At 40.0% G+C, this 27,364-nt stretch overlaps 1 protein-coding gene across 4 annotated transcripts in view; it reads left to right on the plus strand.

Annotated features, from left to right (window-relative positions):
• Positions 1–27,364, plus strand: part of atp11b (ATPase phospholipid transporting 11B) — a 121,701-nt gene that overhangs the window by 68,624 nt on the left and 25,713 nt on the right. Inside the window, exons 26-31 of one of the 4 annotated variants that reach the window (XR_009803744.1) lie at positions 41–64; positions 6,487–6,552; positions 6,942–7,045; positions 9,964–10,129; positions 12,871–12,956; positions 18,971–19,108. Coding sequence is in view for 2 of the 4 variants with exons in the window: in XM_061883858.1 (XP_061739842.1) it covers positions 41–64; positions 6,487–6,552; positions 6,942–7,045; positions 9,964–10,129 (360 nt within the window). In the remaining 2 variants the exon portion in view is untranslated. The remainder of the gene's footprint in view (positions 1–40; positions 65–6,486; positions 6,553–6,941; positions 7,046–9,963; positions 10,130–12,870; positions 12,957–18,970; positions 19,109–27,364) is intronic. The other 3 variants (XR_009803743.1, XM_061883858.1, XM_061883859.1) reach the window with 3 other exon arrangements.

A 27,364-nucleotide genomic window follows, 5' to 3' on the forward strand; every position in this document is an offset into this window, starting at 1 on the left:
TCTCTTTCTTCTTCTGCTCTCACGATGTGCATGTTTTCAGATCTTGCGAGCTAACAGGCAGCTGGTAAGCATCAGCTCCACATTTGTAAGGGGCCAGTCAATTAGGAGACGATATGAAGACGATTAAGAATATTGTTGTTGACAAAGACGAATACATTCCAATGTAATTTGACCAGCAAGTAGAAATAGTGAATTAAAGCTGAGCAAAGGGCGTAGTTACTGTCTCTGCTCTCGTTATGGATCCTGCATATAAAGATTAGATTGCGGCCAATAGTTTTAAACAAAAGATTTCAGTCCCCCGACGATGTATTGCAGAGTTACAATGGCGGGCCACAAACGAACAATATTAATTGGCACGATAAGTTTGGTTCATGGAAAAGGGAGGGAAAACACTATTTAGCTGTTTAACTATGCAAATGTGTGACAATAGTTTGCTTCGCCACCCACAATAAACATCAATTAAAGGCCTACTGAAACCCACTACTACCGAACACGCATTATGAGAAACGCAGTTTATATATCAATGATGAAATCTTAACATTGCAACACATGCCAATACGGCCGGTTTAGTTTACTAAATTACAATTTTAAATTCCCCGCGGAGTTTCTTGTTGAAAACGTCGCGGAATGATGATGCGTATGATGACGTGTGTTTGTGACGTTTCGGGTTGGAGGGGACATACTGGCTCAGCACCACACACGGCTAAAAGTCGTCTCTTTTCATCGCACAATTACACAGTAATTTGGACATCTGCGTTGCTGAATCTTTTGCAATTTGATCAATTAATAATGGAGACTATAAAGAACAATGCTGTTGTTGGAAAGCGGTGTATTGTTGCTGTCTTTAGCACCGAGAAACAGCCGGTGTTTTTTTGTTTGTTGTGAAGCTTTAACACAGAGCGGTCAAGCGAATATGTTTCTCTACGTCAACCAGCATGTTTTTGGATGGGAAAATTGTGATATATATCTTACCGGAGACATCAGTGGATTATTCGTCCTCCTGCAGTAGCTGTAAAAAAAGGCAGCTGTGAGCTTGGCTCCTCGGCTTCTCTCTTGAGACACTGCCGTGTTCACCGCAGCCATCTGACCTCAAGGTATGACTTTACAATCTTAATAAAACACTATTCAAACAATAAGCAGATAAGGGATCTTCCAGAATTATCCTAGTAAATCTGAAACGCTCACACTGCCGCCGCCCGGAGCCGTCGCTTTTCATTTTATTTATTTATTTTTTTTTTTTTCTAGTCCTTCACTATCATTATCCTCAGCCACGAATCTTTCATCCTCGCTCAAATTAATGGGGAAATTGTCGTTTTCTCGGTCCGAAAAACTATTTTTGTTGGAGGCTCCCATTATAAACAAAGGAGCCCTCACATGGGTGACTTTATCGTCTGCTACTTCCGGTAAAGGCAAGGCTTTTTTATTAGCGACCAAAAGTTGCGAACTTTATCGTCGATGTTCTCTACTAAATCCTTTCAGCAAAAATATGGCAATATTGCGAAATGATCAAGTTTGACACATAGAATGGACCTGCTATCCCCGTTTAAATAAGAACATCTCATTTCAGTAGGCCTTCAATGCTGTGGAAACATCTGTGAAAGTGAAAACCATTTGCATATTCATTAATATCCCATCCTCTTGAGAGTTATTTGAGTGTGCGTGTGGGGTTCATTTACTGTCAATAAGACCAAACTCTCTTAATGGAAATACACGTATACACACACACACACACACACACACACACACACACACACACACACACACACACACACACACACACACACACACACACACACACACAAGTCAAGATACGTATTACACTCCCAGTGCTTTTTGTCTTTTCTTTTATTACTACAATATATCAAAACATAGACACACATATTGGCGAATGGTGGGTCGAGACCAGTCGCGTTTCGGGAGAACAGGAATTGTTTCTGATTCCTGACTGGAATAAAGTTTATTGATATGTTATCATATTATACTATAACATTATATTCGACGTCGATCTCTTGGAGTGAAGTCGCTGAGGTAGTTAGACAACTCCACAGGGGCAAAGCTCTGGGGGTTGACCAGATCCGTCCAGAAATGCTGAAGGCTCTGGGTGTTGATGGGCTGTCTTGGTTGATACGTCTTTTCAACATTGCGTGGAAGTCTGGGACAGTGCCGAGGGAGTGGCAGACTGGGGTGGTGGTTCCCCTTTTCAAAAAAGTGGACCAGAGGGTGTGTGCTAATTACAGGGGTATCACACTAGTCAGCCTCCCTGGGAAAGTTTATGCCAAGGTACTGGAAAAGAGGGTCCACCCGATAGTCGAACCTCAGATTCAAGAGGAGCAATTTGGATTCCGGCCTGGTTGTGGAACAACTGACCAGCTCTTTACTCCTGCGGGAATCCTGGAGAAGGCCTGGGAGTATGCCTATCCAGTCTACATGTGCTTTGTGGATTTGGCGAAGGCGTATGACCGCGTCCCCTGGGAGATCTTGTGGGAGGTGCTGAGGGAGTACGGACCGAGGGGAACCCTGCTGAGGGCCATTCAATCTCTGTACAACCAAAGCAAGAGTTGTGTCCGGGTGCTTGGATGTAGGCCGGATCCGTTTCCAGTGGGGGTTGAGCTACGCCAGCGCTGCGCTCTGTCATCTATCCTGTTTGTGATTTTCATGGACGGGATTTCTAGGCAGAGTTCTAACCATGGCGGAAAGGGTATACGTCTCGGGGGGCGAAAGCTTGCGTCACTGCATTTTGCAGATGATGTGGTCCTGATGGCACCTTCGGTTCGTGACCTTCAGCTCTCACTGGATCGGTTCGCAGCCAAATGTTTAGTGGCTGGAATGTCGATCAGCAGCTCCAAATCTGAGGCCATGGTTCTCAGCGTTTTTTTGTACAGTCCAGGTAGAGAACGAGACTCTGTCCCAGGTGGAGGAGTTTAAGTATCTCGGGGTCTTGTTCACAAGAGAGGGAAAGATGGAGAAGGAAATCAGCCGGAGAATTGGAGCCGCTGGGGCAGTATTGCAGTCTCTCTGCCGCACTGGCTCAGCTCTCGGTCTACCGAGCTATCTACATTCCTACTTTCACCTATGGTCATGAAGTGTGGGTCATGACCGAAAGAATAAGATAGCGAATACAAGCGGACGAAATTAGTTTCCTCAAAAGGGTGGCTGGCATCTCCCTCAGAGATAGGGTGAGAAGTTCAGTCACCCGAGAGAGACTCTGAGTAGAACCGCTGCTCCTTTGCTTGGGAAGAAACCAGCTTAGGTGGTTCGAGCATCTCGTGCGGATGCCTCACGAGCGTCTCCCTAGGAAGGTCATCGTTGTACGTCCCACTGGGAGAAGACCCTGCGGCAGGCCCAGGACCAGATGGGTGGATTATATCTCCTCTCTGGCCTGGGAACGCTTCGGGATTCCCCAGGAGGAAGTTACTAATGTTGCTCTGGAGAGGGAAGTCTGGGTGTCTCTGCTGGAGCTGTTGTCCCCACGACCCGATTCCGGATAAGCGGTTGAAGATGGATGGAATATGTTAACATTGTGGTAATAGTTTGCAGTAGTACGAAACTATAATTTCACGGGAGTTGCGTTCCAGACCCCCCTGTGGCAGGTTGATTTCCAGGGAGGGACACTATTTTGTGATTTAAATGAATATTGTATCAATTTAAAGTCATTATAAACCCTGCACATGCTGTTATTAACCCATCATTTACACTCATAAAGACCTACTAAGCTCAAACATTTTCTACACTGTAATGTAACATATAACATATGATGTGAGTTCTCGCAAATGTCTTTTTAATAGACACAGTGGCCATTATCTTTTTATTATTGCCCTCCTAATTATTTAGTGAACAGATGATTAGTTGATCTTGTAATGGCAGCTTGTAGATAATAGCGACGTGACCTTCTTTTAGCACGGCAATGAGGAGGTCCACCTTTTTTTCGATGTTCTAGCAGCTTCTTTTGGGGCTAAGCTTCTGTGCCAGAGGCCTTAGAAGTATGGCTGGGCGATATATCGATATACTCCATATATCGCGGGGTTGTCTCTGTGCGATATAGAAAATGACTATATTGTGATATTGGAGTACACGTTCTCACGCGGGCATTACACTACAGGCGTTTCTCACTCTTTCTTGTCTCTCCTTCTCACAGAGAGGTAGCGGCATGGGCGGCATGGGTAACGTTAGCTGTGGTGCGAGTGGTAATACGAGAGAAGGAAGGTGCAAATCTGGCAACAAATGAAGGAAGAATTAATTCCCAAGAAAAACAGCAGGGGGTCCATCGTCTGGCAGTGGTTTGGCTTTTAGCGGGAATATGTGGAACAGACAACCTTAATATGTCAAGTGTGAGGCAAAAGCGTTGCTACAAAAAGTAGCCTTACTGCTAATATGTAGCATCATTTGAAAAGACACTGTTAATATGTAGCATCATTTGAAAAGTCACCCGCTAGAGAATAAAGAGTGCTTACTCCGCATGTCAACATCTCAGAGGCAGAGGCAACCATTTCTACATTAACGCGTATGAAAAAAATAGTCAACAACAGAAGGAGACAATGTCGGCAGGAACCTACCACATAGGTTGCGGGGCGGTATAGCTCGGTTGGTAGAGTGTCCGTGCCAGCAACTTGAGGGTTGCAGGTTCAATTCCCGCTTCCGCCATCCTAGTCACTGCCGTTGTGTCCTTGGGCAAGACACTTTACCCACCTGCTCCCAGTGCCACCCACACTGGTTTAATTGTAACTTAGATATTGGCTTTCACTATGTAAAGCGCTTTGAGTCACTAGAGAAAAGCGCTATATAAATATAATTCACAAAATTCACATAGTGAAGGACATACACTATTTGATTTCCTATTATGCAGCTAATTTTTATTTGACACTTATTGAAATATCTTGTGTGACATCATGCACAAAAGTGCACTATATTAGTTTCAAACTATTGTAGTGGCGTTCTGTGCAAAAAGTGCACTTTAATGTAGTGTTGTTTTGATATGTTTCAGTTTTCTTTTTTTTTTTTTCAGTTTCAGTTTATTTTCAGTCTAACAAAAACATGTTCAAACATGGATCACGATTCAAAAATGAATAACATGACTGAAACAGGCAGAAGCAAAAAAGCTTATATGCCCAACATAACATTTTTTACATTCAATTAAGTTACCTTTTCTAATAATTTTGTAATACAAAAATAAATATAGTCATTCAGCATTTACATTTAAGTTGCCCTTTAACAAATAATACAAAAATGTGTACTTACACACATGCACTTTTTTGTAAATAGATAAACATACATACCTTCTAAATACAACATTTAACCAAACAAACATACATTTCTAGTTCACATAATTTTTTAAAATACTTTGTGACATGTTCTTTTTTAAATTAAATACTGAGTCACTCATTTTTATTTCTTTACCAACAGAATTCCACAAATTAACACCGAGAACAGATAAACATCTACATTTAACAACTAATCTTGCTTTTGATAAAATAAACTTAGATCCATCTCTTAGATTGTATTTGCTGGTCTGTAGAGAGAAGTATTTTTGAATTCCTTCTGGAAGAGTATTTATTTTTGCTTTGAACATTATCTGTGTTATTTTATACTAAACAATATCTTGAAATTTCATAAGTTTTGATTTAACAAATAATGTCATCTTAGTGACATCATGCACAAAAGTGCACTAATAGCTTGTTTTAAAATGTCTCTGACAATCTTGCACTTTATTTTGAAATGACATGAATGTTTGTGCCACTGCTTAATAACTGTTTAATAAATACACTTTTAGTTGTGATTTCCCTCTCTGCATGAAAGTTTAAAAGTAACATATATTAATGCAGTATGAAGAAGAAGGTTTTAATGTAGACACATAGAATCATCATACTACTGTGATTATATGCATCAAGTGTTCATTCAAGGACAAGGCAAAATATGGAAATATTTATGGTGCATCGTGACATGGCCTAAAAATATTGAGATATTAATAAAAGGCCATATCGCCCAGCCCTACTTAGAAGGCGCTGAATATTTGGACGACATCATAGGGCTTCAAAAAAATTAGATTATTTCCACAAAAACAAAACAAAAATAGGCTTATGTGGCTGAGCTAATCAGCTGCCAGGACAGAGAACATAGTGCTCTGTGATTGGTCTGCCATCAGCCAATAGTGCTCTGCGTACAAACTCAGCTTTACTGCTGGCTATTAATGTAAAATAGATGTATTAAAAATAGCCATTTAGAATTTTAAACTCTGCTTTGCTCTGAGACATTTCTGCTTTACTCAATGCTATAAAATGTCTATTGAATGTTGTGATATTTATTTGGAAGATGGTGTTATTTTCTAGTAATCTCCTATCAGCAAGGACTGAAGAATTAATTATGAGGTTAATATCAGAAAAAAATCCAGGAAATAAGTGCACATATTTGCAGTGCACAAAAACCACTCAGCTGTGTTTATAACACATAAGAAGTATACATGCATCTAATAATTTGATCTCTCTTTTACAGATGTTTGGAAACTGGACCTTTGGAACACTGGTCTTCACAGTTATGGTCATAACTGTCACTTTAAAAGTAAATCACACCGAAGCTTTTGACTCTTATTTTAAAAATTGAACAACTAGCATTGGACTTGTGCTGATTTTCTTCAATTTTGTTGGTACCTACTTTGTAGGTTAGACTTTTGACACAATGTCAGCAGGTTTTAGACCTCAGTTTTGCTGAGGTGTTTTGAGATAGTAGTCTGTTTAGTTCAATTCTTATTTTTTATCTTTATTACTTCTTGTGTGATTTATTTTCATCCCATATTTGTTTCCACTACCGCACCTTAAATTGGAGTCCTTAATCTCAATATATATGCAAATATAATGACAATAAAGTCCATTATATTCTATTCTATTCGAGATGAAATAAATGTTGTGCACCAAACTCTCGTTTTCTTACCTTGTTCACTTTTATTGCAGCTTGCATTAGAGACTCATTTCTGGACATGGATGAACCATTTTGTGACGTGGGGGTCAATAGCCTTCTATTTCATCTTCTCTCTCTTCTACGGAGGCATTATCTGGTAAGAAAATGTACATGCGTCACAATCTACTACTTAGATCAGTGTTTTTCAACTACTGTTTGTGCCGTGAGATAGTCTGGTGTGCCGTGGGAGATTATCTAAATTCACCTATTTGGGTAAAAAATATTTTTTGCAAACCATTGATTATAGTCTGCAAATGATGTGTTGTTGTTGGGTGTCGGTGCTGTCTAAAGCTTGGTAGAGTAACCATGTAATACCCTTCCATATCAGTAGGTGGCAGCCGGTAGCTAATTTCTTTGTAGATGTTGGAAACAGCGGGAGGCAGGATGCAGGTAAAAAGGTGTCTAATGCTTAAACCAAAAGTAAACAAAAGGTGAGTGCTCTTAAGAAAAGGCATTGAAGCTAAAGGAAGGCTATGGAGAACAAAACTAAAACTGAACTGGCTAGAAAGTTTAAAAAAAAAGAATGCTGGACGACAGCAAAGACTTACTGCGGAGCAAAGACGACGTCCACAATGTACATCCGAACATGACATGACCATCAACAATGTCCCCACAAAGAACGATAGAAACAACTGAATTATTCTTGATTGTAAAACAAAGTAGATGCGTTAAATATCACTCAAAGGAAGATATGAAACTGCTACAGGAAAATACCCCAAAAAATAGGAGCGCAAGACAAGAAGTAAAAGTCTACACTCAGGAAAACAGCAACAAATACAAAATAAGTCAGGGTATGATGTGACAGGTGGTGACAGTACACCTACTTTGAGACAGGAGCTATACTGATGCATGCTTGGTTATGGTTTAAAGTCCTATCCAAAAATTGCGACTTTTTACTGTCAACTGAGTTTCGTTTTCTAGTCATTTCTACTGGTGGTGTGCTCCTGGATTTTTTCAACTTGAAAAAATGTTCCATGGCTCAAAAAAGGTTGAAAAACACTGACTCAGATCATCAACCTCCCATCATTTATTCTTGCCAGTTTTCATGGGATGGTAGAAACCTTTGTAATCATGGACATGCATCGTGAGATTTAATTTACAGATAAGAAAGATAAAGTTTGTTATTTTGAAGCCTGAAGGAGGCAATATGTTTCCTTAATAGCCTACTATTATTATACACAACCTTGCCATTTTCCTCTTTACTTATGAGTTATGGGGTATTGCTCCTCCTTCCCTTTAAAGGGGAACATTATCAGCAGACCTATGTAAGCGTCAATATATACCTTGATGCTGCAGAAAAAAGACCATCTATTTTTTTAACCGATTTCCGAACTCTAAATGGGTGAATGTTGGCGAATTAAACGCCTTTCTGTTTATCGCGCTGGAAGCGATGACGTCAGAATGTGACGTCGCCGAGGTAACACACCCGCCATTTTCATTTTCAACACATTACAAACACCGGGCCTCAGCTCTGTTATTTTCCGTTTTTTTTACTATTTTTTGGAACCTTGGAGACATCATGCCTCGTGGGTGTGTTGTCGGAGGGTGTAACAACACTAACAGGGAGGGATTCAAGTTGCACCACTGGCAAGAAATCTGCCGCCAGACCCCCATTGAATGTGCTGGAGTTTCTCCACATTTTACCGGCGATGCTAAGGCAGACATGGCACGGAGATGTATGGATAACCTGCAGATGCATTTGCAACTATATTATGTTTCCTTCCACCCACATTTAATGTGAAAACAAACACTTACCAATCGACGGATTTAAGTTGCTCCAGTGTCAAAAGATGTGAAAGTCCTGATCGTTTGGTCCGCACATTTTACCGGCGATGCTAACGCAGCTATTCGGCCATGCTATGGCTATGAATAGCGTCAATAGCTATTCGCTCAATAGCTTCAGTTTCTTCTTCAATATTTTCATACTCCAACCATCTGTTTCAATACATGCGTAATCTGTTGAATCGCTTAAGTCGCTGAAATCCGAGTTTGAATCCGAGCTAATGTCACTATATCTTGCTGTGGTATTCCCATTGTTTGTTTACATTGGCAGCACTGTGTGACGTCACAGGGAAATGGCCAGTGTCTTCGCAGAGAGCGAAAATAAGGCACTTTAAAGCTTTATTTAGGGATATTCCGAGACCGGTAAAATTTTGAAAAAAAAACTTCCAAAAATACAACAAGCCACTGAGAACTGATTTTTATTGTTTTTAACCCTTTTGAAATTGTGATAATGTTCCCCTTTAAGTACACTGCAAAAAGTCAGTGTTCAAAAACAAGAAAAAAAAAATCCACTAAACTAAGCAAAATTATCTGCCAATAAAACAAGAACATTTGGCAAGACTTTCCCAAACAAGTAAAATTAGCTAACCTCAATGAACCCAAAAATACCTTAAAATAAGTATATTCTTACTAATAACACCGTACTACTATATGAGTACATATTTTCTCTTGTTTCATTGAAAATAAAACCGCAAAGTCCATTTGGCTGTCATCTGTTTTAATATGAGACACAATTGTGTCAAAGTCCTGTTTTTTTTTTTCATGTTTGAAATAAGAAATTATTACTTTAAAAAGTAGTTTTATACTTAAGTGTTGATGACACAGCTTTGCAACAGTTGATATTTTAGTTTCAAGCATCCATCCATCCATCCATTTTCTACCGCTTATTCCCTTTTTTGGGGTCGCGGGGGCCCTGGCGCCTATCTCAGCTACAATCGGGCGGAAGGCGGGGTACACCCTGGACAAGTCGCCACCTCATCGCAGGGCTAGTTTCAAGCATGTTTTACTCAATACAGGTCGTAAAATCTCTGCAACAAGCTATAATATCTTACTGAGATCATTTAGGACCAAAACCCTTAAAACAAGTAAAACACTCTAACATAAAATCTGCTTAGTGAGAAGAATTATCTTATCCGACAGAAAATAAGCAAATGGTACCCTTATTTGAGATGTATCTTACTTAGATTTAAATTTTTGCAGTGTACTGTATTAAATGTATTTTTTCTCTTACAGGCCCTTCCTCCACACCCAGGATATGTATTTTGTTTTTGTTCAGTTACTGTCCAGTGGCTCCGCATGGTTTGCCATCATCATCATTATCATTACCTGCCTCTTTCCTGACGTGGTGAAGAAGGTCTTCTACCGACATCTGCGACCCACCAGCACACAGAAGAGTCAGGTAGAACGGGGAGTGTAAAAAAAAAAACCGGAGACAATAATTCTGCATTTTAGCTTTCCTGCTTTTAGTTTTCCACTCACTCTAGTCGCTGTTTTTACTGACAAAACGCATTACATTTAAGATAATATTGTTTGAGGACCATCCAATTTTAGTTTTGGCCCGGAGTCACATACTCCATCTGAAGCCTACGCAATTATATATTTGCCCTTTCTCCTGTGTGTAGTCATGCATTTCATATTACATTTGCAATAATGCAGTCGGTTACGTGCCTCAATATGTTAAACCAGGGGTCTCAGACTCAATTTACCCGGGGGTGTCTGGGTGAGGCTGGGCCACAAGAAAATATTTATTTAAAAAATGTTGCATTCTCCTCAACATGCCTAGTTGTATAATGACGTTTCAAATTGTATCCCTTGTGCACCACAACTTTCTCTGTGCATATAAGACACGTCGGGGTGCCCCTGTGCTTAACAAAGAAATAGTGCATCTCCCACTTTTCCTGCAATTGTCTTTGCTCATCACTAACCTCTCTCTTCGCTGCAGGCTTTGAAAAAGACATGTTTTGGGGTTGTGGATTAGATTTGCATTTAGCCCACGCACGGAGAATAATGTTATTTTCGCAATGCGTGTCGTTCAGCTTTTCATCCCTGCAGCAACACGCGTCTGATAAAAGCCGGGAAAGTACCTGGATAGCGAGCGCAAAATGTGAGTGTTATCCGGCGTCATATAGAAGTATACAGGCCTGTCTCAGAAAATTTGAATAAAGTCCTTTAATTGCTGTAATGCAACTAAAAACATGAAAATGTCATACATTCTGGATTCATTACACATCAACTGAAATATTGCAAGCCTTTTATTATTTTAACATTGCTGATTATGGCATACAGCTTAAAGGGGAACATTATCAGCAGACCTATGTAAGCGTCAATATATACCTTGATGGTGCAGAAAAAAGACCATATATTTTTTTAACCGATTTCCGAACTCTAAATGGGTGAATTTTGGCGAATTAAACGCCTTTCTGTTTATCGCGCTGGAGGAGATGAAGTCAGAATGTGATGTCGCCGAGGTAACACAGCCGCCATTTTCATTTTCAACACATTGTAAACATTGGGTCTCAGCTCTGTTATTTTCCGTTTTTTTGACTATTTTTTGGAACCTTGGAGACATCATGCCTCGACGGTGTGTTGTCGGAGGGTGTAACAACACTAACAGGGAGGGATTCAAGTTGCACCACTGGCCCGAAGATGCCAAAGTCTCTACCGCCAGACCCCCATTGAATGGGCCAGAATGTCTCCACATTTTACCGGCGATGCTAAGACAGACATGGCACAGAGATGTATGGATAACCTGCAGATGCATTTGCAACGATAGTCAACGAAATCACAAAGGTGAGTTTTGTTGATGTTGTTGACTTATGTGCTAATCAGACATATTTGGTCGCGGCGTGACTACCAGCTAATCGATGCTAACATGCTACGCTAATCGACGCTAACATGGTATTTACCTGCGGTGCTAAAGCAGACATGGTACAGAGATGTATGGATAACCTGCAGATGCATTTGCAACTATATTACGTTTCCTTCCACCCACATTTAATGCGAAACAAACACTTACCAAATGACGGATTTAAGTTGCTCCAGTGTCAAGAGATGCAAAAGTCCTGATCGTTTGGTCCGCACATTTTACCGGCGATCCTAACGCAGCTATTCGGCCATGCTATGTCCATGAATAGCGTCAATAGCTATTCGCTCAATAGCTTCAGTTTCTTCTTCAATATTTTCATACTCCAACCATCTGTTTCAATACATGCGTAATCTGTTGAATCGCTTAAATCGCTGAAATCCGAGTTTGAATCCGAGTTAATGTCACTATATCTTGCTGTGGTGTTCCCATTGTTTGTTTACATTGGCAGCACTGTGTGACGTCACAGGGAAATGGATAGTGGTTTCGAAGATAGTGAAAATAAGGCACTTTAAAGCTTTATTTAGGAATATTCCGAGACAGGTAAAATTTGGAAAAAAAATTCAAAAAATACAACAAGCCACTGGGAACTGATTTTTATTGTTTTTAACCCTTTTGAAATTGTGATAATGTTCCCCTTCAAGAAAACTCAAAAATCCTATCCAAAAATTTGAATATTTCCTCAGACCAAGTAAAAAAAAAACAGATTTATAACAGCAAAACAAAATCCAACATTTGAAAATGTCAATTAATGCACTCAGTACTTGCACTCAAATAACACAACGCTGTCAAGTGCCATTCATTTAAATCTTGCGTAACATTAAGCTTACATATTAAGGCGGGGGCCGCAAAATAACGTCTCGCCAACTCTGACCCCTTGTCTGAGACCCCTGTGTTAAACTTAAGGGGCAGCAAACTACAAATGAAAGAAAGGGAATTAAATACTTTGAGAGAACATTATTTTATTTTTTTTCACTATTTGTAAGCCACTTTTTAACAGAACATTACCAGGAAAGGCATGGTGTAAAGTGTTGCACAGACACAGCATGACATCTAATACTGTGCACAAACAGTGTCTCCAACTATGCATGCTACTGTGATCTTTCAGTAAAGTATTTGTATAGCAGGACACTCCTCTCAAATCTTTTGCTGCTGGGAAAAGTCATCCTCTTCAATCTTGTCCGTCTCTGTTCTGTCATCTCTCTTGTTATGTCCTTGTATGTAATTTTCTTAATGTCTAACCTCTTTGTGTATTCTTTCACTCCTTCCCGGTTTAGATGTATTCCAACCATGTGGCAATAGGTGATGACTTCATCGCTCTTCAACCTCTGTCCAGAGCCAAGAATCAGCTGGGCAAAATTAGGTAGAGGACATGAGATAGAATCAGACCTGGGTTTAAAAAATGTTTCATTAAAAAACAAAAAATAATCACAAAATAACATGTCTCTAATGAGGGCTTTGATTCAAAGCAATTTTTCTATATCAGCGGAATTGTATTAGTAATTGTTTTCTGAGAAATCAGTATCGCATGGCCACTCAAGGCATTTACACTTCCATGAATAATTCTAATAAACTAATAGACTTGGCCACATCTAAAACAGAAAATATCACTTTTTTAAAAGGTCTGTCACATGTTAAAGTAGCAATGATTGTTACACACACAAGGTGTGACGAAATTATTCTCTGCATTTGACGATCACCCTTGATCACCCCCTGGGAGGTGAGGGGAGCAGTGAGCAGCAGTGGTGGCCACGCCCAGGAATCATTTTTAGTGATTTAACCCCCAATTCCAACCCTTGATGCTGAGTGCCAAGCAGGGAGGTAATAGCTCCCATTTTTATAGTCTTTGGTATGACTCAGGGCGGACACTCCAACCACTAGGCCACTGAGCAGGCTATTGGGGAAAAGGGCAAAGTATTTCTTACAGAAATCCCTACACTTTCAAGCGTGAGGAGAAAGATGGCAGACCAGAAACCCAGGAAAGCGTACAAATGTAAACAACAAGCATAATAATGATTTTTATTTAGTCAGACTTCTGTGTTTCAGATCCATAACTTACCATGCTAGTGTGTCTGAAACCTCAAGGTATCGGCTGTTACCAAGAAGGCTGCTAGCATCATAACCTGCCCTCTCTGGTTGGACAATGTCAGCTACGCCACGCTAATCCACACGCATGAAGCTATGATATTACGTCTTGTAAAAAAATTTTTTTTTAAAAATGCAGTGTTTAGTGAAGTGTTTGATTCTACCCACCGTTTCAAAGGCAATTTAGCAACCATAACCAGAGGGTGTGTTCCAACTATTGTGGAATCACACTCTTCGGCCTTCCCGGTAAGGTTTATTCAGGTGTACTGGAGAGGAGGCTACGCCGTATAGTCGAACCTCGGATTGAGGAGGAACAGTGTGGTTTTCGTCCTGGTCGTGGAACTGTTGACCAGGTCTATACTCTCGGCAGGGTCCTTGAGGGTGCATGGGAGTTTGTCCAACCAGTCTACATGTGCTTTGTGGACTTGGAGAAGGCATTCGACCGTGTCCCTCGGGAAGTCCTGTGGGGAGTGCTATGGGAGTATGGGGTATCGGACTGTCTGATTGTGGTGGTCCGCTCCCTGTATGATCAGTGTCAGAGCTTGGGCCGCATTGCCGGTGGTAAGTCGGACACATTTCAAGTGAGGGTTGGACTCCGCCAAGGCTCCTCTTTGTCACCCATTCTGTTCTTAACTTTTAATGGACAGAATTTCTAGGTACAGTCAGGGCTTTGAGGGGATACGGTTATGTGGCTGCAGGATTAGGTCTCTGCTTTTTACTGTGATGTGGTCCTGATGGCTTCATCTGGCCATGATCTTCACCTCTCACTGGATCGTTTCGCAGCCGAGTGTGAAGCGACTGGGATGAGAATCAGCACCTCTAAATAAAGCCTGAGTCAATGGTTCTCGCCCAGAAAAGGGTGAAGTTCCATCTCCGGGTTGGGGAAGAGATCTTGCCTCAAGTGGAGGAGTTCAAGTACCTCGGAGTCTTGTTCACGAGTTAGGGAAGAGAGGATTGTGAGATCGACAGGCGGATCGTTGCGTCGTCTTCAGTAATGCGGACGCTGTATCGGTCCGTTGTGGTGAAGAAATAACTGAGCCAGAAGGCAAAGCTCTCAATTTACCGGTCGATCTACGTTCCCATCCTCACCTATGGTCATGAGCTTTGGGTTATGACCGAGAGGACAAGATCACGGGTACAAGCGGCCAAAATGAGTTTCCTCCACCGGGTGGCGGGTCTCTCCCTTAGAGATAGGGTGAGAAGCTCTGTCATCCGGGAGGAGATCAAAGTAAAGCCGCTACTCTTCCTTAATGGAGAGGAGCCAGATGAGGTGGCTTGGGCATCTGGTCAGGATGCCACCCGAACGCTTCTCTCGGGATGTGTTTAGGGCTCATCCGACCAGTAGGAGGCCACGGGGAAGACCCAGGACACTTTGGGAAGACAATGTCTCTCGGCTGGCCTGGGAACGCCTCTGGATCACCCTGGAGGAGCTGAACGAAATGGTTATGGAGAGGGAAATCTGGGCTTCTCTGCTTAGGCTGCTGCCCCCGCGACCCCACCTCGGATAAGCGGCAGAAGATGGATGGATGGACTAACTTCCGCCATGTGAGACAGCTGTGATTGACTCATTTTATTCAGGATAAACGGAAATTTTCAAAACATTAAACTTCTAGTTGTAACAAATATAGATATGAATGCAGCGAGAGAGACAAGCGGTAGGAAATGGATGGATTTGTTCAATCTGATCTCCCCTTAACCACTATAACATACAGTATGTGACCTATGTTATCCATTGGTGGTATTCTTGTAATTTTTGGCATAAAAAATTTAATTTGGAACTGCACACTTCACTTTTAAGTATGAAGTAGGTGATGCAATTAAATGCTACCAACCTACGATGTTAGAAACATTGCTTATTGACTCAGCACTTCTGATTATAAATAATAAATTAGTGTTAAAATGTTGTTTCCCAGGTCTGAAATGTCATTAGTTCTTCTGACACCTGCTTCCATCTTTAGCAGCATGCACAGATGTATGCTGTGTTGTTGGAACAGGGACCCCTTTGTGGCTGCATGTTTTGGAAAAAGCCAATCAGCATTCTCTATGATTGGGATAGAAAGGAGGAAAGATAGACGGGGGGGGGGTCTCGTTGGGCGAGATCTTGACATCAATCATCTTAGTCTCTCTGCATGTGTTCCTTTGTATTTTGAGGCCTCTTGAAGAAAATGTTCAGATTGTTTAATTTGCGACTTAGTGGCATGATTTCATCATCCCTTTTTCCACTGCATGAACAAACTGCTGTAGAAATTGAGTGGATGAGTGATTGTTGCATCAATTTCCTCTTTGTACAACTGTACAAGGCTGTTGTTTGTACTGAGTCATGTAGTAAGGGCCACACTGAATTCAAGATTCCTATTCACCTTAAACTAAAGTGAATGGTCAGATTTGCTCGCTGATCATTCAAGAGGTTGGCATGTCATCTTTTGGTTTCAAGCGTGAACACCATCCCCATGATCTCTAGCATGGTCTCTCTAACACCCTTTAAACTGTTATGACCCCTTAAGAAATCCTTCCACTGGTCTGAAATGTCCACTTGCATGGTTTCAGCCGGACCACAGAGCAAGACTGAGACACTATCAGAGCTGCATGAAAGACTCTTGGACCATCCAGACCCACCATAAACACTGGCATGGTGCTGTTGTCTTACAGGCATGATAATCTGTCTTTGACTTAAATATTTTTCTTCATTTATCGCAGATATCCTTAAAATCATTGTACAAAGACATGCCTAACCTCTCACCTATTTTTATAAACTTTAATTACAATAAACTATTAATCTGTCAGGGAAAACGCTGCCTACATACAGTGGTTATACATCTGTCAGGTTCAATCACCGATGACATCTATTAAACAAGACAAGAAGCAAGGAATTAAACAGAGACAGAATTCAATTTGGCTCAATTGAGGAGAAAGGTCTGGGCTGTACTCTTGTAGTCTCCACCACGCTCTGACGAAAGATTGTACGCCTCCACTTTTATTTGGACTTTCCCCGATTACATGGCAACCGCTGTTTATAAGGAAGGGGGGTCGTAAACGGCCATCGGCTTTGATTACAAAACAGTTCAAAGAAAAGTTGCCTATAGGGAGTCAGGCCATGTCTTCTATTCACTTTGTAGATCTCGGGTCAAGATAAAATCTTCCTGTGGATTACAATACATCAAAGAAACCGACGCCTTCATGTCTCTTCCATCGTACACAGTGGAGTTTTACAAGCCTTCTGCTTGGTAGGATCAGAGACAGCTTTTGTTCTCTCGCTGGTAACTCATGGCAACACAGTTTTGTGATACAATTATTCAGACAAATTCTATCTCATAATAGTAATGTAATGTAATTGAGTTAGTTATGTTGAAGTGATTCCACTATCTATATCTGTATAATTGGATTAGCGCTAAGTAATTACAAAATGCTCTCCTGGGTTTTTATTGTTTGCCTGCTCTGATAGTGCATACCAATAGATGAGCTCTTATCTCTAGCCCTTCCTTTGACACATCCGATGATGCCTGCAGCTGCCATTATGGTTATTAGTTATTTTGGTTTATCACCGTGTATAACTGGCACTTTTTCCATAAATCAAACCCAATAATCCTAATTAATCCGCTGAGCACACATAGAGTATAGCACTGAAAGAAATATACACATTTACTGTTATTGGCAGGCTGTTCCTTTATGTGTTACATATAAAATGAAATTAGACATTGGCTGTCAGATGACGGCTGACATCTGTCAGGTTCAAACACCGATGACATCTATTAAACAAGCCAAGAAGCAAGGAATAAAACAGACAGAATTAAATTTGGCTCAATGAGGAGAAACACGCACACCTGTACCCTTGTACAGTGTCACCACGCTCTGACGAAAGATTTCCCGCCTCCTCTTTTATTTGGACTTTCCCTGATTTACACGGCAACAGCTGTTTCTAAAGGGACGGGGGTCGTAAACAACCATCGCCTTTGATTAAAAACAGTTCAAAGAAAAGGTCGTAAAGGTCTTAAGACCCACTTTTATTCTTTAGCTTTTAACTCTTGGTGAGTTGTGTGGTCCTCTTTTTTTTAATTATTATTTGTATGTATTGTCTTAATTGGTTTTACCCTTTTAAAATCATTTTTAATCATATTTATTTTTATATTGTTTTTATATTGGTTTTATTTTTTTATTCAGTCATTGGCGGAGCTAAGGATACTATTTGAATATGGTTTTTAATATTGTATATTTAATAATAAAGTGGATTGGATTGTAAACAGTTCACAAAAAAGGTCGTAAAACAGTTTGGTCCTGCTTCCTCTTCGCTTTGTAGATCTCGGGTCAAGACAAAATCTTTCAGTACGTCAAAGAAACAGAACACCTTCATGTTGCTTCCCATCCTACACTGCAGAAACTGAAATCTAAGTAAGATTAAATATCTAAAATAAGGGTGATATTTGCTTATTTTCTGTCTGATAAGATAATTATTCTCACTAAGTAGATTTGATTTTACAGTGTTTTACTTGTTTAAGGGTTTTGGTCCTAAATTATCCCAGTAAGATATTAGAGCTTGTTGCTGAGATTGTATGACCTATATTGAGTAAAACATGCTTGGAACTAGAATACCAACTGTTGCAAAGCTGTGTCAACAACACTCACAAGTATAAAATTACTTTCTTAAAGTCATAATTTCTTACTTCAAGCGTGGGAAAAAAAATCATGATGCCGAGCGCTTATCATTATGTCAAGATAATGGCACTAGCATTTACTTAATTTAAGAATATTTTTCAACATATTGAGCAAATAGATCTATTTTTTTTCTACCAAGAAAAGTGCACTTGTTATTAGTGAGAATATACTTATTTTAAGGTATTTTTGGGTCCATTGAGGTTAGCTGATTGTACTTGTTTTGGAAAATCTTGACAACCCAAATTTTCTTGTTCTATTGGCAGATCATTTTGCTTAGTTCAAATAAAACACCCCTCATTTTTGTATTTTTTGAACACTGACTTTTTGCAGTGTACACAGTGGAGTTGTACAAGACTTCTTCTTGGTAGGATCAAACACAGCTTTTGTCTGCTCGCAGGGAACTCGTGGCAACACAAAGTTTTGTGATAACTTCGATACAATTATTCTGACAACTTCTTTGGTGCAGCTTCTGCAGTATTGCTATTTTAGCAGCAAAAATATGTGTTTTGGCACTTTGTAATTATGAAGTGGGGAGCTGAATTTGTGTGTTGCTCTTTGAGTACTATTGCACCTGACATGGCTGCACGAAGAGCCTTTCTAGCAAGTCAGCTGAGCTCACTGTAAGCATCTTGTGTCCTTCAGATGGAAAAGGGTGAGAGTTCAGTCGGCCCAGAATATGACTCTGTTAAAGCCCAGCAGCGCCCAGGGGAGGACAATTGGCACCTGCTAGCTGTCTATCCTCCCCCCTGCCGCCCCCAGCTCACTACCCTGCTCCCCTAGGTAGTAACTTTACTATTGCGTTGTACCATCATCACCCCAGACCAGGGGCCGGCAACCTTTACCATCAAAAGTCCCACCCTCTATTTCATCAAAGAAAAATAATCTGGAGCTGCAATTTATAAACCTTCTTAAAAGTAGTAATCTTTTTTTTTATTTTATTTTACAGACATAGGAATTCATCGATGCAGAACTGAACTATTTTTGTTTTTTAGGTTACATTCACGGTCCATGTTTGGAATAATGCTGTTACAAAATGATGCCGTTACTAACGTCGATACTTTTATATACAACCCATATACCGTATTTTTTGGACTATAAGTCAAAGTTTTTTTCATAGTTTGGCCAGCGGTGCGACTTATACTCAGGAGCAACTTATGTGTGAAATTATTAACACATAACCGTAAAATATAAAAAAATATTACAAACCCCGTTTCCATATGAGTTGGGAAATTGTGTTAGATGTAAATATAATACAATGATTTGCAAAATCATGTTCAAACTGATAAACATTTTTTTTGTGTGCAAATAATCATTAACTTTAGAATTTGATGCCAGCAACACGTGACAAAGAAGTTGGGAAAGGTGGCAATAAATACTGATAAAGTTGAGGAATGCTCATCAAACACTTATTTGGAACATCTCACAGGTGTGCAGGCTAATTGGGAACAGGTGGGTGCCATGATTGGGTATAAAAGCAGCTTCCATGAAATGCTAAGTGATTCACAAACAAGGATTGGGTGAGGGTCACCACTTTTAAGCAAAATGTCGAACAGTTTTAGAACATTTCTCAACGAGCTATTGCAAGGAATTCAGGGATTTTACCATCTACGGTCCGTAAAATTATCAAAATGTTCAGAGAATCTGGAGAAATCACTGTACATAAGTGATGATATTACGGACTTTTGACCCCTCAGGCAGTACTACATGAAAAACCGACAACAGTGTGTAAAGGATATCACCACATGGGCTCAGGAACACTTCATAAAACCACTGTCAGTAACTACAGTTGGTCGCTACATCTGTAAGTGCAAGTTCAAACTCTACTATGCAAAGCGATAGCCATTTATCAACAATATCCTGAAACGCCGCCGGCTTGGCTAGACCCGAGCAAATAATAATTAACTTACTATTTCATGGCTGCAACATGTGCCAAAGTAGTTGGGAAAGGGCATGTTCACCACTGTGTTACATCACCTTTTATTTTAACAACACTCAATAAACGTTTGGGAACAGAGGAAACTAATTGTTGAAGCTTTGAAAGTGGAATTCTTTCCCATTCTTGTGTTGTGTAGAGCTTCAGTCGTTCAAAGTAAAAAAAAAAAAAAAAAAGTTAAAGTACCAATTATTGTCACACACATACTAAATGTGGCGAAATCAACAGTCCGGGGTCTCCGCTGTCGTATTTTACGCTTCATAAAGCGCCACACATTTTCGATGAGAGACAGGTCTGGACTGCAGGCTAGCCAGGAAAGTACCCGCACTCTTTTTTTATGAAGCCACGCTGTTTTAACACTTGTCTTGCTGAAATAAGCAGGGGCGTCCATGATAACGTTGTATGGACCTTTCAGCATTAATGGTGCCTTCACAGATGTGTAAGTTACCCATGCCTTGGGCACTAATGCACCCCCATGCCATCACACATGCTGGCTTTTGTCAGTAACTGTAGTTACTGACAGTGGTTTTCTGAAGTGTCCCTGTGCTCATGTGGTGATATCCTTTACACACTGATGTCGGTTTTTCATGCAGTACCGCCTGAGGGGTCAAAAGTCCGTAATATCATCGCTGACGTGCAGTGATTTCTCCAGATTCTCTGAACTTTTTGATGATTTTACGGACCATAGATGGTAAAATCCCTAAATTCCTTGCAATAGCTCGTTGAGAAATGTTCTAAAACTGTTCGACAATTTGCTTGAAAGTGGCAAACCTCGCCTCATCCTTGTTTGTGAATTACTTAGCATTTCATGGAAGCTGCTTTTATAGCCAATCATGGCACCCACCTGTTCCCAATTAGCCTGCACACCTGTGGGATGTTCCAAATAAGTGTTTGATGAGCATTCCTCAACTTTATCAGTATTTTTTGCCACCTTTCCCAACTTCTTTGTCACGTGTTGCTGGCATCAAATTCTAAAGTTAATGATTATTTGCACACACAAAAAATGTTTATCAGTTTGAACATCAAATATGTTGAACTCCTTGTAGCATATTCAACTGAATATGGGTTGAAAAGGATTTGCAAATCATTGTATTCTGTTTATATTTACATCTAACACAATTTCCCAACTCTTATGGAAACGGGGTTTGTATAATACCAACCTAAAACGGTTTTAACCGTCCACACACAATAGCTGAAACTCAGATTGCAAACACTTGGGTCCTGATTTACTATGATCCAAATACCAGGCATTAAACACCTTTGGTTGTGTTGCATGTGATCTACTAACAGTTCCTGTGCAAGTGGTGCAGACCGCCTTATTTAAATGAGGATTTTGCATTTTTACCACGGACACGATCCTTTTCTGTACATTCATGTTATGTGTGCTTTAATCCGCAACACCCTTTCTTAATCGCAATCTAGATAACACTGACACTTAATTCTGTACGCAAGTCTGGAATGACTGAAACGCAAGAAAATGCACAATGAAAGACATCTTTTCATGTTGGAAATATATGATAGTTATATATTTCCTATAAAAACTTAATCCGCTTTGGACTGGACTCTCGTGGCTCGGTTGGATCCACTATGGACTGAACTTTCACAGTATCATGTTAGACCCGCTCGACATCCATTGCTTTCCTCCTCTCCAAGATTCTCATAGTCATCATTGTCACCGACGTCCCACTGGGTGTGAGTTTACCTTGCCCTTATGTGGGCCTACCGAGGATGTCGTAGTGGTTTGTGCAGCCCTTTGAGACACTAGTGATTTAGGGCTATATAAATGAACATTGATAGATTGATTGATTGAAAAAAAAAATTAAAAAGTCAAACAAAAATGCATCAATTGGATTGATTTTAATGCATAAGTCATCCAGCAGCTCTTAAACAATACAAATAAATTGCTCAATAGACGACATGTCTAAAAAAAAAAATTAATTTCTGACCATCCAAAATGTTGACACACACACGTAGGACGGAGGATTCTCCGTACATCGTCTGATTTTATTTATTTTTTGTCTCTTTTCAGCTCGAGCACCGATCCCGCGTCCGTGTGCGGAATTGTCAGTTTTTTGTGTCCTTTTGACAAATGCTAAATAAAACACAAAATAGTACCGTGTTTTTCGAACTATAAGTCACAGTTTTTTTCATAGCTGCGACATATACTTCGCAGCGACTTATGTGTGAAATTATTAACACATTACCGTAAAATATCAAATAATATTATTAATCTCATTCGCGGAAGAGACAAAGAAAATGTCAGCAATCGTCACACACACGTCAACCAATAAGAATTCGGCGGGGGAGGGTCATGGAATGCTAACTGCTATATGCTATATGCTACTGCCGTAAATATTAAAATGGATCATTTCATCGTTGGCGGTAATTTATAAAAACTGAGAAGGGCTGAACAAAAATGGCAGCGAAAAGGAAATCATGTACTGCAGATTACAAGCTGGACGTAGTGAAATATGCAGCAGAAAAGGACAAGAGGAAGCGGCGCATAACTTTTGGAGTTGGCAGAGTTGTTTAGAAGCGACATCAAGGAAGAAGATTTCATGGGATTTATGGATTAGGAGTGAGAGATTGTTTGGTAAAGGTATAGCATGTTTTATATGTTATAGTTATTTGAATGACTCTTACCATAATATGTTAGGTTAACATAGCAGTTGCTTATTTATGCCTCATATAACCTACACTTATTCAGCCTGTTGTTCACTATTCTTTATTTATTTTAAATTGCCTTTCAAATGTCTATTCTTGGTGTCTGATTTTGTCAAATGAATTTCTCACAAAAATGCGACTTATAGTGCGATGTATACCGTATTTCCTTGAATTGCCGCCGGGGCGCTAATTAATTTAAAACCTCTTCTCACTCCGGCGTTTACCAAAGGCATGCGGTAAATTTAGGCTTGCGCTTATAAATTTGAGTGTGATGTAAGGATACCATCATGAAAAGCACATTTAATAAAAAAACGTTTTAATGGTCTTACCTTTACTTATAAATGAAGTCCATGCGCAGCTCCTTCTGATCAAAAGCATCGATAACTTGTTTATAGAAGTCTTCCTTATCTTTCTTCAGTTTTAAAAGTCTCTATGTCTCAATGGAGATCTTCCTTTATTAACTCCTGCTTCGATTGACAGTCCAGTTTAGAAAACTGTTTTATTTTAGATATGTAATCCTCCATGTTAAAAGTGCAAGCGAGAGGAAAAAATAAACGATGGCTGCTTGTTGTCACTTCTTCTGCAGCCGAGTAGTCGCAAGAAGGATCACTAGCGCCCTCTACCACCAGGAGGCAGGTGTCATTTAATGACTCATATTTGACACACGCAGCTACGGTATATTAATAAAACATAGTTGCTCACTGTTCTTTTTAGCATATTCAATAGCTTGGACCTTAAATCCTACTGAATAGCTCTTAATCTTCTTCCCTTTATGCGATTTCAAATGATTGAAATCCGCCTTCCATTTTGAAAACGATGACAGGTGAAGTGTCACTCGTGACGTGACGAGTTTGACCCAGCGAAAATTCTGGGCAGCCGCATACTATATACCCGGCGGTAATTCAAGGAAATACGGTATATGTTTTTTTCCTTCTTTATTATGCATTTTCGGCCGGTGCGACGTATACTCCGGAGCGATTGTTAATCCGAAAAATAAGGTACTCGCAAAAAAAAACATATTGAGCATGCTAAAGAATTATATTAGTTTTTTCCTCCCAGTACTGTGGGCATTTTGATTATCAGCATATATTTTACACATTAATGAAGCAAAATGTATTGCACGCCTTATTCTGCTCACCTAATAGACGCAAACCACTTTGCACAGGTTTAGTAGATCAGTGTTGCATATGTGCTATCAGGTCTGCACACGTTTTAGTACTTGCAAACTTTTTAGTAAATCAAGCCCCTTGTTGTGTTGGCAAGTCAAGAAGGAGGCTGAGGTTGCCGACCCTTGCTCTAGATCATTCTGACTGTACTTGTAAACCAAGCGACTTTGTATGCACCCTTAAACTGCATTTAATTGTGAAGTCTGCTTCATCCCTGCTTGTTTTTAGCCAGTCCCTTTTAATTTGATCTGTAATGTGGCTCGTAAAACGGTCTGGCATGGTGACAACCATCCAGTGTGGATGATTGAATGGGTTCAACTCATCATTCATGATTAAGCCTATAAATACTTGCACCTACTATCACTGACCATGTCACGGTCTACACCATCATGGTTAACACGCTTTCCTATTTTTCAATTGATATTTCTTTTCGATTCAGTAATGCTGGTGGAACGCTGAAATGCGTATTTTACTGCTGTGTTGCCTATGTTAAAACTCTACTCCATATTGACCGATCTATGTATTGTCTTTCTGAGTTGTCAATGTTTTAATTTTCCAAGTTAATGGTGTCTGTGATATACTTTTCTAATGTAGGCCTTTATCATGGAGCTGTATTTCGGACTAAAAACCTTTTGAATGACTTTGATTATGCAGTGCTATCATGAAATGACCATTTCCCTTGACCAGTTAATGTTCCCTTAACTTGCCCTTCCAAAGAACCCGGATAATTCTTACAAACCCCGTTTCCATATGAGTTGGGAAATTGTGTTAGATGTCAATATAAACGGAATACAATGATTTGCAAATCCTTTTCAACCCATATTCAGTTGAATGCACTTCAAAGACAAGATATTTGCTGTTCAAACTCATAAACTTTTTTTTTTTTGCAAATAATACTTAACTTAGAATTTCATGGCTGCAACATGTGCCAAAGTAGTTAGGAAAGGGCATGTTCACCACTGTGTTACATCACCTTTTCTTTTAACAACACTCAATACATTTTTGGGAACTGATGAAACTAATAGTTGAAGCTTGGGAAGTGGAATTCTTTCCCATTCTTGTTTTATGTAGAGCTTCAGTCCTTCAACAGTCCGGGGTCTCCACTGTCCTATTTTACGCTTCATAATGCGCCACACATTTTCGATGGGAGACAGGTCAGGACTACAGGCAGGCAAGTCTAGTACCCGCACTCTTTTACTACGAAGCCACGCTGTTGTAACACACAGATTGTGGCTTGGCATTGTCTTGCTGAAATAAGCAGGGGCGTCCATGAAAAAGACATTGCTTGGATAGCAGCATATGTTGCTCTAAAACCTGTATGTACCTTTCAGCATTAATGGTGCTTTCACCGATGCCTTGGGTACTAATGCACCCCCATACCATCACAGATGCTGGCTTTTCAACTTTCCGTCTCTTAACAGTCCGGGTGGTTATTTTCCTCTTTTTTTCAAAGGACACCACGTCCACAGTTTCCAAAAACAATTTGAAATGTAGACTCGTCAGACCACAGAACACTTTCAAACTTTGCATCAGTCCATCCTAGATCAGCTCGGGCCCAGCGAAGCCAGCTGCGTTTCTGGGTGTTGTTGATAAATGGCTTTCGCGTTGCACAGTAGAGTTCCAACTTGCACTTACAGATGTAGCAACAAACTGTAGTTACTGACAGTGGTTTTCGGAAGTGTCCCTGTGCTCATGTGGTGATATCCTTTACACAGTGATGTCGGTTTCTGATGCAGTACCACCTGAGGGATACAAGGTCCGTAATATCATCTCTTACGTGTAGTGGTTTCTCCAGATTCCTTGAACCTTTTGATGATTTTACGGACCGTAGATGGTGAAATACCAATATTCCTTGTTGAGAAATGTTGTTCTTAAACTGTTCGACAATCTGCTCACGCATTTGTTGACAAAGTGGTGACCCTCGCCCCGTCCTGGTTTGTGAATGACTGAACATTTCATGCTCGCTGCTTTTATACCCAATCATGGCCCCCACCTGTTCCCAATTAGCCTGCACACCTGTGGGATGTTCCAAATAAGTGTTTGATGAGCGTTCCTCAAATTTCTCAGTCTTTTTTGTCACTTGTCCCAGCTTTTTTGATTAATGTTGCAGAGGCATCAAATTTCAAATGAGCTAAAAAAAATAACGTTTTCCAGTTTGAACGTTGAGTGTCTTGTCTTTGCAGTCTATTCAATTGAATATAGTTTGAAAATGATTTGCAAATTAGGTTATTCTGTTTTTATTTACCATTCACACCACCTGACAACTTGTCTGGTTTTGAGTTTTGCAAATAGCTGGCAGCACACCTCACCTTATTTATTGTGTGAAATGTGTACATTATTTGTATTTAACCTTCAGCCATTGTGTCAGAAAGTTACATAAGTGGCTCCTCTGACTCACCGGCCTTGCTCATGGTTAGTTTGTGACGGGGACTATGGATTAGATCGTGAGTGATGGATCACAGCGATGACAAGTTGACCTGCACTGAGCTTTTAGGGACAGATCTGCCACAGCTCATCTGGCTCTCTCTGTGCATCCATGTTCAAATGCCATGCATGGACTCACTGCTCTGAGAGAAATGATGCAGCCCAGGCTATAAATCTCAGTAAGGAGGAGAATAGGAAAGGTAGACATTTGTTTTACTTAATTGAGTCATCATTTTTACTGATTGTCAGGGGGATTTATTTAGGTGTTTTTTTGAATTCATAATACATCCATAAATATATCACGCAGTGGTTGATGAGCTTGAATGTGATTACACAACATGACCAGAGCCTGTCATGTCTTTATTCTAAATCTCTGTTTGCAGCTCCTGTGGCTTTTCGGAATATATATATATATATATATTTTTTTTTTACCATTTTAGTCCCATTCATTTGCATGCTTTGAATGTTGTCCCTTGACAGCATGCAATGTGTCATCTAGCTGACTAAACCTCCTTTTGTGTTGGACAATGACAATTGGAGTTGTGTTGCTGATGAATTTGTCTCTCTTTTTATCTACTGTGCTGTTTAATTCCTTAATTTTTACCAGAGATGTCCCATAATGGCTTCTCTGCTGATATTGTCCAACTCTTAATTACCGTGTTGGAATTAACACATTATTATACCTAATTTTGTTGTGATGCATTAAACAATGTAACAAGGTTTTCCAAAATAAGTCAACTCAAGTTATGGGGGAAAAAAATGCCAACCTGGCACTGCCATATTTATTATTGAAGTCACAAACTGCATTATTTTTTCTTGACGTGCCTCAAAACAGCAGCTTGGAATTTG

Source organism: Nerophis ophidion, linkage group LG22 (genome assembly GCF_033978795.1).
Source record: "Nerophis ophidion isolate RoL-2023_Sa linkage group LG22, RoL_Noph_v1.0, whole genome shotgun sequence".
NCBI lineage: Eukaryota > Metazoa > Chordata > Actinopteri > Syngnathiformes > Syngnathidae > Nerophis > Nerophis ophidion.